The 12,769-nt window shown below is 45.4% G+C and overlaps 1 protein-coding gene across 2 annotated transcripts in view; it reads left to right on the top strand.

The window, feature by feature from the left end:
• The window catches only part of SSBP2 (single stranded DNA binding protein 2), a 224,007-nt gene that overhangs the window by 194,674 nt on the left and 16,564 nt on the right, over nucleotides 1–12,769 (top strand). For both annotated transcript variants that reach the window (XM_069751142.1, XM_069751132.1), the window contains 5 exons: nucleotides 1,948–2,007; nucleotides 2,093–2,159; nucleotides 2,775–2,845; nucleotides 8,355–8,422; nucleotides 8,763–8,811. In XM_069751142.1, coding sequence (XP_069607243.1) covers nucleotides 1,948–2,007; nucleotides 2,093–2,159; nucleotides 2,775–2,845; nucleotides 8,355–8,422; nucleotides 8,763–8,811 — 315 coding nt within the window. The remainder of the gene's footprint in view (nucleotides 1–1,947; nucleotides 2,008–2,092; nucleotides 2,160–2,774; nucleotides 2,846–8,354; nucleotides 8,423–8,762; nucleotides 8,812–12,769) is intronic.

The raw sequence follows: 12,769 nt of genomic DNA, 5'->3' as shown, positions 1-12,769 counted from the left end.
TATGGGGCAGTATATGGGGCATTATATGAGGCAGTATATGCGGCAATGCATGAGGCAGTGTATGGGCCATTATATGGGGCAGTTTATGGAGCATTATATGGGGTAGTACATGTGGCATTATATGAGGCAGTATATGGGGCAATGTATGAGGCACTGTATGGGGCAGTGTATGAGGAAGTATATGGGGCATTATATAGAGCAGTATATAGGGCATTATATGAGGCAGTATATGGGGAAGTGTATGGGGCATTATATGAGGCAGTGTATGAAGTAGTACATGGGGCAGTATATTGGGCATTATATGGGGCAGTATATTGGCCAATATATGGGGCAGTATATGAGGCACTATATGGGGCAGTATATGAGGCATTATGTGGGGCAGTATATGAGGCAGTATATGCGGCAATGCATGAGGCAGGGTATGGGCCATTATATGGGGCAGTTTATGGAGCATTATATGGGGTAGTACATGTGGCATTATATGAGGCAGTATATGAGGATGTATATGGGGCAGTATATGGAGAATTATATGGGGCAGTATATGGAGAATTATATGAGGCGGTATATGGAGCATTATATGGGGCGGTATATGGAGAATTATATGGGGCGGTATATAGAGCAATATATGGGGCAGTTCATGGAGAATTATATGGACATTCTATGGGGCATTATATGGGGCATTGTATGGGGTGGTATATGGGGTATTTGGGAATGATTGCTGTTCGGCAATCATAATGGGCCAATGGATGACTACTCCATACCCATGGGTCGATATTATAAATTTTCAGTCAGTGATGCAGCCACTGCTTGGCATTAGCCGAAAAAAGCCTCTTCACGATCTTTATTTTGAGTATTGATGAACATTTGTCCATCTGTCATTGTTCAAAATGATTGTTTATTTCCCCGAAACAGCCAGCAATAATTTATTATGGTCTAACATATATGGGTATGAAAGGAATATGTCAGCAGGTTGCTGCTGCAACTGAGAGCAGTGTGAGGTAAGGGCAGAGGCCCTGATTCCAGTGATGTGTCAGTTACTGGTGTGTTTTCCTCTATTTTGATACAGTCTGTTTTATCTGCTGCAGATCTACATTTTTTTTATTGCTTAGCTCTGTATAACCCCATCCACACCACTTATTGGCAGCTTTCTGTGTACACTGTGCATAAGCAGAAAGTTGCCAATCAGTGGTGGGGCGGGACTACACAGAGCTCATGAATATGGAGGACTATGTGGCAGCAGGATTACTAATCTTCTAGTGGTAATCTCCTGCTGATTTTATCAAAATTACAACAAGAAGCCCAGTAAGTGACACTTCGCTGGAATCAGGGTCTCTACCAGCTAAATCTAAAATCAACATAAGATGGAGACAAACACCTGGTGACAGATTCCCTTTATGAATTCAAGCAATCTATAAAGTATTGGTGGTTTTAGTCATGGTGCGTACAAATACTTTTCCTGAATCTCACTGGTGTAGTGAATAAGGTCAGCAGCGCAGCCAGGGAATAATTGGTGGTGGTACAGACTATACACCAACCTGCCTGCTGTGCAGCAGCTTCTGTCCTCCTCGTCTGGTCATGCGAAGCTCAGGGGATAATGTGATATAGACTGTGTATTTCCAGTTATTCTCTGTGTATACAGTGTATTCTGGTCCCTACACTTAGAATGGAAGCTATTCCACCATTCCATGCAAACCACCAAAGCCACCTGCACATATGGAATAAAGCAAGTTTCCTGGACACAAAGGTCCAGTGTCTGGAATAGCTGGGACATTCAGAATGAAGACTATTAGTAATTTTGTAAAGTGTAGAACTGGTTTATCATGATTTTTTTTTTGTTTTGTTTATCGATCCGAATTCAATGGTTCTGTGCAAAATGTGGCGAAGAAATTAGGTCTGGAAGTTTTCCATACAATTCTGGATATAGTAATTCTTTCCCCCTTTTTTTAGCCTTTCATGTCCCCTCGATATCCCGGTGGTCCACGGCCTCCATTAAGAATACCTAATCAGGTAAGTGTAGCATTAACCCTCCGAATACTGTCGTCCTTTACCCCCTGCTGGGTTCTGTCTGTAAGCGAGGCGTTTCTTTCTTCAGGGACTCGCCGGCGTTCCTGGCGGCCAGACATTACTTCCCAGCGGTATGGATCCTTCAAGACAACAAGGTGATAAAAGTAGGACCGAGCTGTAAAGTTGTTACTGACGTCAGTTCTTAGTGACTTGTAAGTGTTCAGCTATAGATCCAGTGTGAAACGACGGCCCGATTCATGAAAAGCGCATGTCTGCGTGGGGCCTTAGTGATAAATAAGAGGCCGTCATCAGTAGGGCACTCCCAGAAAACCCTTTTATTGGAGCAGTGTTGGCGCCATGTTATGCAGGATTTTGGATCAGTGCCCCCACTATTCTTCCCACCTCACCTCGTGACAAGTGGTAAACCCCGGTCCAGATGCTTTCAGAAGACATTCTATCAACAAATGTAGAATAATCTTTATTCCCCCCCCCATATCGCTACCATTACGGTAGATGGTCATCTATTAGAAATGCCGTTTGTTGTATCACTATGCTGAAAACTGACGGGAAACATTAATAACCGCTCTGTCTTTTGTCATTGCCTTCGTGCAGTCACATTATCATGCAGTCACTACTTTGCTGGGTCATCTCACTCCAAGGAGATGATTCTGCTAACGGCTGCAAGAACGCGTTTCCTAGTGTGACATTGAGAGGAAATGTCTCCGATGGTGTATGGAAGTCACTTTTATTATGTGTCCTTACTCCTGCAGGTCATCCAAACATGGGTGGGCCAATGCAGAGGATGAGTGGCCCCCGAGGAATGGTTCCTCTCGGCCCACAGGTACGTACCATATGTCTTAGTAGGTGTTGTGGGGTCTCTAAATCTTGAGAAAGGAAGAAGACGGTGTAGCTTGCTTCATGGGTGGGGTACTCTGCTGAGTAGCAGAAATTGCTACTAGGCCCAAAAGGATTTCCTGGGCCAGATGCCGTTAAAAAATAGTACTTAGGTAAACAGGTGGTGTAGCTTGCTTTAAATTTGAACAAATGTGCAGCAGGCTGCACTAATTGAAAAACGGACAATGGAACGGTATGAGGCAGTGATGCACCCTGAGCTGACTACAACCAGCGGTGGCTGCAGACCAGACTACAGAGTGAGCTGCTCTCACACAGACACCTTGCAGACACCTGTGTGGCTGGAAAGCTGGCGGTATGAGGTTCTCCAGTGTTGGAGGACTTTACCAGCATCATCTTTGCTGAGGTGCTTTCTGGTCTTTAATATATGTCCAGCATATTAAAGAATGTCCGATATGAAGAGGTGAATCCTGACTTTGTTCATATTCATCGCACCGTGTCATTCTTATACAGCACGTGGGTTACATGTTGTAACTAGCACCATCCTCAGATCTTTACATGTGGGAGACGGACTTTTAAATTGTACTGCTATTATCATTATTGTTGTTATTATTATTATTATTATTATTAACAATTCCACAGAGTGGCCACTGCTGCTCTGCGTCTTTGGTTCCTTGGCTAATATTTGGTGATTACAATTACATTGCACAAAGCTTTTATTTATATCCTTAAAGAATCCCAAATGGTAAATAGATTAACGGGTCCGCACAACTCAAAAATGTGCCACAAGCCAATTAGCCAGTTATTGAAAATATTTCTGCAAAGCTCATTTTTACGATTTGATCTTTACCTCCGCTCAGTAAGATGGATGGTCCTTAGAGTGATGATTCAGGATCATTCAAGGAGGGTTGCTGGAAGTTTTAAAGGATTAAAGGCTATGAATGCCTTTGACATGGGGAACATTTATTTTTAACATTTCTACTAGTTATGTTGTGTTAAAGGTAATCTGTCACTAGTTTGTTATGCCTTTTAATCAGAGACCAGCATGATGTAGGGGCAGAAACCCAGATTCTAGTGATTTGTCACTTATTGGTCTTTGTGCTGCAGTTTTAATAAAATCAGTATTCTATCAGCAGGAGATTATCTCTACAGGACTCAGACCATGTAGTCCCCCTGCTCTGTGTAACACTGCTCCCACCACTGATTGGCAGCTTTTCATCAATGTACCATGTACACAGAACGCTGCCCAGTCAGTGGTGTGGGCAGGATTATACAGAGCACTGCATTCAGAGATCTGCAGCAGATAAAGCAGTCATTTTTATCAAAAATGCAGCAAACATTGCTGGCATCAAAGTCTGCCCCTACATCATTCTCAGATGGGGTAGCAAACACCTGGAGGCAGATTCCTTTTAAAGCAGTTGCACTAAGTTCAAGGTTGGAATTTTTATTTTTTTCATTCATTTTAGACCCCCTGATAAGCAGTTTGCAGCCTTCTCCTAATTTTAGCCCTTTCTCGTGTTGCTTTGAGTAATAGTTATTGCATATTAGTTGTGTGTGTCCAAGATGCTGCCGCCTTCACCACATGTTATGTACTAGCACAGCTTCATTCCTGTACCGATTTCTCCTTCTACAGCCCACAAGGAATCTTATCACTTGGTAGCGATTGTGCTATTTAGCCTTCCCCTCCACAGTTTTTCATAGGTTCTCTCCGTATACACAGCCTCTGTGATTCCCTCCACCCCAGCAGGTGGCTCCGTGTGTTCTTTTTTCCCTTTCTGCACTCTAATACACTGAAACCTACTACATTATCTGCCCTACATGAAAATATGGATGCATTTTCCTCTCTCCGCACTATGTATGGATGCATTTTCCCTCTCCGCACTATATATGGATGCATTTTCTCTCTCTGCACTATGTATGTATGGATGCATTCTTCCCTCTCCGCACTACGTATGGATGCATTCTTCCCTCTCTGCACCATGTATGGATGTATTTTCCCTCTCCGCACTATGTATGGATGCATTTTCCCCTCTCGGCACTATGTATGGATGCATTCTTCCCTCTCGGCACTATGTATGGATGCATTCTTCCCTCTCTGCACCATGTATGGATGTATTTTCCCTCTCTGCACCATGTATGGATGTATTTTCCCTCTCTGCACCATGTATGGATGTATTTTCCCTCTCCGCTCTATGTATGGATGCATTTTCCCCTCTCCGCACTATGTATGGATGCATTCTTCCCTCTCGGCACTATGCATGGATGCATTCTTCCCTCTCTGCACCATGTATGGATGTATTTTCCCTCTCTGCACCATTTATGGATGTATTTTCCCTCTCTGCACCATGTATGGATGTATTTTCCCTCTCTGCACCATGTATGGATGTATTTTCCCTCTCTGCACCATGTATGGATGTATTTTCCCTCTCTGCACCATGTATGGATGTATTTTCCCTCTTGGCACTATGTATGGATGCATTTTCCCCTCTCGGCACTATGTATGGATGCATTCTTCCCTCTCGGCACTATGTATGGATGCATTCTTCCCTCTCGGCACTATGTATGGATGCATTCTTCCCTCTCTGCACCATGTATGGATGCATTTTCCCCTCTCGGCACCATGTATGGATGCATTCTTCCCTCTCCGCACCATGTATGGATGCATTCTTCCCTCTCCGCACTATGTATGGATGCATTCTTCCCTCTCCGCACTATGTATGGATGCATTCTTCCCTCTCCGCACTATGTATGGATGCATTCTTCCCTCTCCGCACTATGTATGGATGCATTCTTCCCTCTACGCACTATGTATGGATGCATTCTTCCCTCTCCGCACTATGCATGGATGCATTTTCCACTCTCAGCATTATGTATGGATGTATTCTTCCCTCTCCGCACTATGTATGTATGGATGCATTCTTCCCTCTCGGCACTATGTATGGATGCATTCTTCCCTCTCCGCACTATGTATGGATGCATTCTTCCCTCTCGGCACTATGTATGGATGCATTCTTCCCTCTCGGCACTATGTATGGATGCATTCTTCCCTCTCTGCACCATGTATGGATGCATTTTCCCCTCTCGGCACCATGTATGGATGCATTCTTCCCTCTCCGCACTATGTATGGATGCATTCTTCCCTCTCCGCACTATGTATGGATGCATTCTTCCCTCTCCGCACTATGTATGGATGCATTCTTCCCTCTCCGCACTATGTATGGATGCATTCTTCCCTCTACGCACTATGTATGGATGCATTCTTCCCTCTCCGCACTATGCATGGATGCATTTTCCACTCTCAGCACTATGTATGGATGTATTCTTCCCTCTCCGCACTATGTATGTATGGATGCATTCTTCCCTCTCCGCACTATGTATGGATGCATTCTTCCCTCTCCGCACTATGTATGGATGCATTCTTCCCTCTCCGCACTATGTATGGATGCATTCTTCCCTCTCCGCACTATGCATGGATGCATTTTCCACTCTCAGCATTATGTATGGATGCATTCTTCCCTCTCCGCACTATGCATGGATGCATTTTCCACTCTCAGCATTATGTATGGATGCATTCTTCCCTCTCCGCACTATGCATGGATGCATTTTCCACTCTCAGCACTATGTATGGATGTATTCTTCCCTCTCCGCACTATGTATGTATGGATGCATTCTTCCCTCTCCGCACTATGCATGGATGCATTTTCCCCTCTCGGCACTATGTATGGATGCATTCTTCCCTCTCCGCACTATGTATGGATGCATTCTTCCCTCTCCGCACTATGCATGGATGCATTTTCCACTCTCAGCATTATGTATGGATGTATTCTTCCCTCTCCGCACTATGTATGGATGCATTCTTCCCTCTCCACACTATGCATGGATGTATTCTTCCCTCTCCGCACTATGTATGTATGGATGCATTCTTCCCTCTCGGCACTATGTATGTATGGATGCATTCTTCCCTCTCGGCACTATGTATGGATGCATTCTTCCCTCTCCACACTATGTATGTATGGATGCATTCTTCCCTCTCGGCACTATGTATGTATGGATGCATTCTTCCCTCTCGGCACTATGTATGTATGGATGCATTCTTCCCTCTCCGCACTATGTATGTATGGATGCATTCTTCCCTCTCCGCACTATGTATGTATGGATGTATTCTTCCCTCTCCGCACTATGCATGGATGCATTTTCCACTCTCAGCATTATGTATGGATGTATTCTTCCCTCTCCGCACTATGTATGGATGTATTCTTCCCTCTCCACACTATGTATGGATGCATTCTTCCCTCTCGGCACTATGTATGTATGGATGCATTCTTCCCTCTCCGCACTATGTATGTATGGATGCTTTCTTCCCTCTCGGCACTATGTATGGATGCATTCTTCTCTCTCCGCACTATGGATGCATTCTTCCCTCACCACACTGGTATCTCTGATGTACAGACTGGTTCCTGCTATGGTTGTTTCCATTGAGTAAAGGGAGGGGGGAGCAGAGTGACCCGACATTGCCTAAAGTGCTGAACTGTTGGTCCCATGCAGAAAGTCTCAGGGCAACCAGCTGGATGAAGGAGTAAAACAGAATCTGCAGCAGCAAAATAAATTTCAGACTTAAACTTTTAAATTTCAGACTTAAATATTGCTTAATTTTCCATTTAGTGAACAGTGAAAACATTTCACTGCAGAGATGTCCGCAGCCTTTATTCTGCAGTGATATTGATACGGCCACACATTGGCTCAATTACAGATGAAAAGTGATTGTATGCAGTTAGGAGTAAGGTCGTCCTGTGCGGTGTCTGGTGGGCCCGCTCATCCCATACCAGTAAATGCGGCCGAGCTGCAGACCCCGTTACACCAAAAGTGCTGGAGACAAAATGGTGCGGTTCAGGAAAGCGGCAAACGTTTGTCCTGACCTGAGGCCTCCTGGATAACGAGGAGCGATCAGTGTTTGCGGTTATTTGGCTCCTGCTGCTCCACTGAGCGTTCCGCTTATTGCTTTTTCTAAATTCTCTATACGGTTCCAGAGATGTGGGATTTTCCATTTGGTACAACTTTTTAGGGTCTTTTCCAATGGGGCGTGGCTAACTGGATGCTCCGGGGCGAGACTTTAGGCTGCTCTGCGAGCCACGCCCCCTTAGTAAAGTCCATAAGAAATAGCAATAAATCTAAAGGCCCATATCTCCGATATCTCTGAAGCCCTATGGTGGATTTAAAAACAAAAAATGGAATATTCAGGGGAGAACTGGGAATAAATGAGCACAAAACCCGGTCACATTATAGACTGGGCTGAGGTGAAAGAGTGACGTTTTCCCCCGAGGGTTTCCGCTCCTGTTTGCCGTGTGGCAGCCTTCGGCAGGGGTGTATTGTGTGTGTCTGGCGGCCGACATCTTTTGGGCTTCCATTAATGTACTGTCTTTTCTTTCTCCTTTCCTCTTTGCTTTTGTTTTGTTTTTTTTTTTGTTTTGTGGTAGTCTGACCCTTGGTTATCATTGCAGAGCTACGGAGGTGGGATGCGACCGCCACTGAATGCACTTGGTGGTCCCGGGATGCCGGGGATGAATATGTAAGTGGACGGCACACACCATTAATGGGGAGCATGGTCTCCGGGGTTTTAATGAAAGGACAAGTAACATCTAATGTGCATTATTGTGTAAAATTCATATTTCCTTTGTTGCTTAAAGGAAGGTTTAAGGCCAGGGCTACACGGGGAGTTTATTTGTAGGACTGGATTCAGATGTCCAGATCTCACAGTCTGTATACAGACTAATGCCTGGACCAACCGCACGTCTCCTGGACTAACAGCTTTATATGGCCCCCTGTACACCACTGAAACAGTTAACCCTTTGATGCTTTACTTTTTGTCTCATATTTATTACGATGATTATCTTTATTTTAATACTCAGGGGTCCTGGAGGTGGAAGACCATGGCCCAACCCTGGCAGTGCAAACTCCGTTAGTATATATTTATTTGATATGTTTTTTTGTCTATGATTACTTTACTTTACATATCTTTTTAATAGAGTTTTCAAATAAATATTGACATATTTTATCTTATTCTGTGTAAACCAGGCGTAGCTGATCTCTTCATTACAGACCTCTTCAATTTTAGTAATGCTGACAAGACAGATCTTCTATTTAAGGCCATTTTCTTACCCTCTTTTAGTATCCAAAGTGGTTGTGATACGGACACACAACAGCCCCCGGTGCCATTGACTGTCCTGATCCAGTCATGTAGGAAGAGATGCTCTGCTTTGCATGGAGTAGGCACTTCTTTTGGGGATATCTGTGATCCTCTTATATAAGGCTCTGTTGGTAGATTTCCAGACTTAGGCATTAGGATCGGGTCATATCACCTTTTTCTCTTATCTGAGATAATCAGGCCGATTGTACTGATCACAAAAAAATTCTCCATTCTGTTAAAATAAGACCACACTCTGATGTCATCCAAGTGCAATCCAATTTTTTAATCCACTGAGTCGAATGGTTGAGTACAATCCAATTTATGGATGCAGAAATCTGATATATGCAAGGCTCCATGGAATAACATTGACCCGAGTGATCCCCGATGTTTTGTAGGATCACACTCGGACCGAAAATGCGGTCATGTGCACGAGCCCTAAGAAGAAGGGTCGCGGTGTATTCAAATAGGCTCTTGTACAAAAAAAAGACCATTGTACATATGTTTTTCCAGTTCACCACCTGACAGCACCATTGGAGGACGTCCTTCTTACCCTCAGTGGGACAGGAACAACAAGCGGTTAAAAGGACCCTCCCCACTCGACCCACCAGTGTTTTTCCTGTCCCACTGCGGATAGGAACAGCAAGCTTTTCCTCCGACGGTGCTGTGCAGATGGTGGGGATCGGGAGGCCAAGCCTTTCCCTGCCGCAAGACATCTGCGGCTGATACCTGCTATGGGGAGTCCCTCGGCCTCCCCAGTGCAGCACTGCTCCTGGGGTCCGGTCCGTCTCCTCCGCTCAGGGGGCTCTCGGTCCAGGCGCCTGCCTGCCGGGGGGTGAGTGCGGCTGCCGCTTCCAGCAAGCGACCGGTTCCAGCATGCGGCCGCAGCTTTCTCCAGGGACCGTTTCCAAGCGGCCACTTCTGGGTCCAGCGGCCGTGTCACTTCCGGTCGCGGCCAGCGTGGGAGCATGGCGCCGCAGCAGCGCCGGCCTCGGGGAGGCACTACAGCACGGTCTACCGCAGCGGCGGTAAGGAGGGCAGGATCAACCAGATAAATCCTATATAAACGTTGTAAGGGGGTCTTTATGCCGCCGGCCATCCTGACAGGGAGCATTCGGCTATACGGCTAGATCTGTCCTCACTATGGAGGAAAGCCAGACCTGAGGGGACTGACCAGCTTCAGGGGAGCATGAGTGGGCTATACTAAGCCATACCGCAATGCTCACCCCTCCCCCTACTTCCCTATCTACAGAGTATATCTATGTATATCTATCCTAGGCAGAGCTTCCCATCCCCGCACCCGAAAGGAAAAAATCAGGGAAAAGTAAATGGCCCGATATGTGCTGCAAAATTTCTGGAAAATTAGCAGGTGATTGTGGGTGATGAACAGACTGCATTATTAGCCAGTATGAGGACAATGATTCGTCAGGAGGTTCAGGCATCCATCTCAAGCTTGAATCTTCCCCAGACAAGTCAGTCGGAACCGCAAACATCACGGAAAAGGCCAAGAAAGTCTAGTCCCTCTTCCGAAGGAGAGATTTCGGAAGATTCAGACCAGGAAGAAAGAGATGGATCATTGGGCAAAGGGAAGAGATATCTCTTCTCTGCGGCAGATACAGATGAGCTTCTTCATGCAGTGCGTAACACCATGCAGTTACAGGACACGCCAGAGGAGACCTCGATCCAGGATGAAATGTTTGGCGGGTTACATGCCCAAGTCACAAAGGTTTTTCCAGTCAACAACCACATCCGTTCCATGATTCTAGAAGAATGGCAGGAAGCGGAGAAGAGACTAGTAGTACCTAGAGACTTCAGACTCCGTCTGCCTTATAATCCAGAGGACATTAAAGTGTGGGATGAAGTTCCCAAGATTGATGTTCCATTAGCAAAGGTGGCGAAGAAAAGCTCAATTCCATTTGAGGATTCCTCTGCTTTAAAGGATCCAATGGATCGCAAAGCAGATGGACTGCTCAGGAGAACTTGGGAATCCTCGGCAGCAATAATACGGGCCAATATAGCTGCAACAGCGGTAGCCCGGTCAATGCATTTATGGATAGATGATTTGGAGGAACATCTCATAGCTAAGACTTCCAGAGATGTTATTCTCAAATCTCTACCGTTACTTAAACTCGCAACAGGCTTTATGGCAGACTCTTCAGCAGAATCTGTGCGCTTCACCACCAGAAGCGAGTCCTTGTCCAACGCAGCCAGAAGAGCTATCTGGCTAAAGACTTGGTCAGGGGATATCCAATCAAAAAATAAATTGTGCGGAATCCCATTCTCAGGGAATAAAGTATTTGGGCCTATTCTAGATGATATTTTAGAAAAAGCCTCAGATAAAACGAAAGGGTTCCCTGAGGAGAATACTATAAAATTCCAGCCGTTTCGTAGATCCCGACCTGGTCAGAAGACAGACTACAGGGGGAAAGGGAAGACGGGGAAGTGGTCTTATCCCAAGGGTGGAAAGGGTAGAGACTCCATCTTCCCAAGTGCAGGTGCAGGAAAGCCGAATAAATGACATCAAGGTAGGTGGACGGTTACAAAAATTTCTAGGGGGTTGGCAGAAAATATCCCAAAATCCTTGGATTCTGCAGGTAATTGCTCAGGGGTACAAGCTAGAGTTCAACAGTTCCCCAGAAAGATTTGTTGTAACCCGACCCTGTCCTCTCTGACTCCTCTATGTGGACAAACATCCAGGAGTTGATAGTTAGACGCAATCATCCCAGTACCCATACTCTCAGAAAGAGGCAAGGGCCATTACTCTCACTTGTTTTCAATAAAAAAAACTTCGGGAGACTCCCGAGCGATCATAAATTTAAAACCCGTAAACAGGTGGGTTTGGTACAAAAGATTCAGGATGGAATCTATAAAGTCCACAACGACTCTCATAGACAAAGACATGGTGATGTGCACCTTTAAATCTAAGCATTGCATACTACCATGTCCCAATACACACTTCCTACCAAAAGTTTCTGAGATTCTCCCTAATGAACAAAGGAATAATGTATCACTTCCAGTTCAGATGTCTCCCCTTTTGGCTTGCTTCGGCGCCCAATATTCACCAAACTAATGTCGGAAGTTGTAGCCTATCTAAGGAACCAGAATATTGCCATAGTGCCATATCTGGACGACTTCCTGATAATGGCGAGATCAGAGAAACTTCTCGAGATAGACTGCAGCTTCACACTTTCTATTCTAAAAGACCTGGGGTGCATTGTGAATTGGAAGAAATCATGCCTGGTCCCAAATTCCAGAATGAAATTTTTGGGGGTCATATTAGACTCCAACGTCAGAACATCTTTTTTACGAGACGACAAACAGGAGGCCTTGATCAGGCACATACACCAGTTCAGAAGGAGTACCCCCTCCATAAGAGAGGCAATGAGGATTCTGGGCTTTATGACGGCATGCATACTCTGTGTGAAATGGAGCCAATTCCACTCGAGATGTTTTGAAATCTTGGAACAGGAAACAGGGCTCCCTGGACAGGAAGATGATTGTTTCTCCGTCAGTAAAGAAATCCCTAAGGCTACTTTCACACTAGCGTTTTTTTTAATACGTCGCAATGCGTCGTTTAGGGGAAAAAACGCATCCTGCAAAGTTGTCTGCAGGATGCGTTTTTGCCCCATAGAGTAACATTACCGACGCATTGCGACGTTTTGTCACACGTCACACGTCGCAACCGTCGCGCGACGGTTGGGCCGTGTTGTGGCGGCCCGCCGGGAGCAAAAA

Source organism: Ranitomeya imitator, chromosome 1 (genome assembly GCF_032444005.1).
Source record: "Ranitomeya imitator isolate aRanImi1 chromosome 1, aRanImi1.pri, whole genome shotgun sequence".
Lineage (NCBI taxonomy): Eukaryota > Metazoa > Chordata > Amphibia > Anura > Dendrobatidae > Ranitomeya > Ranitomeya imitator.
This window is presented reverse-complemented; position numbering and strand designations above follow the sequence as displayed.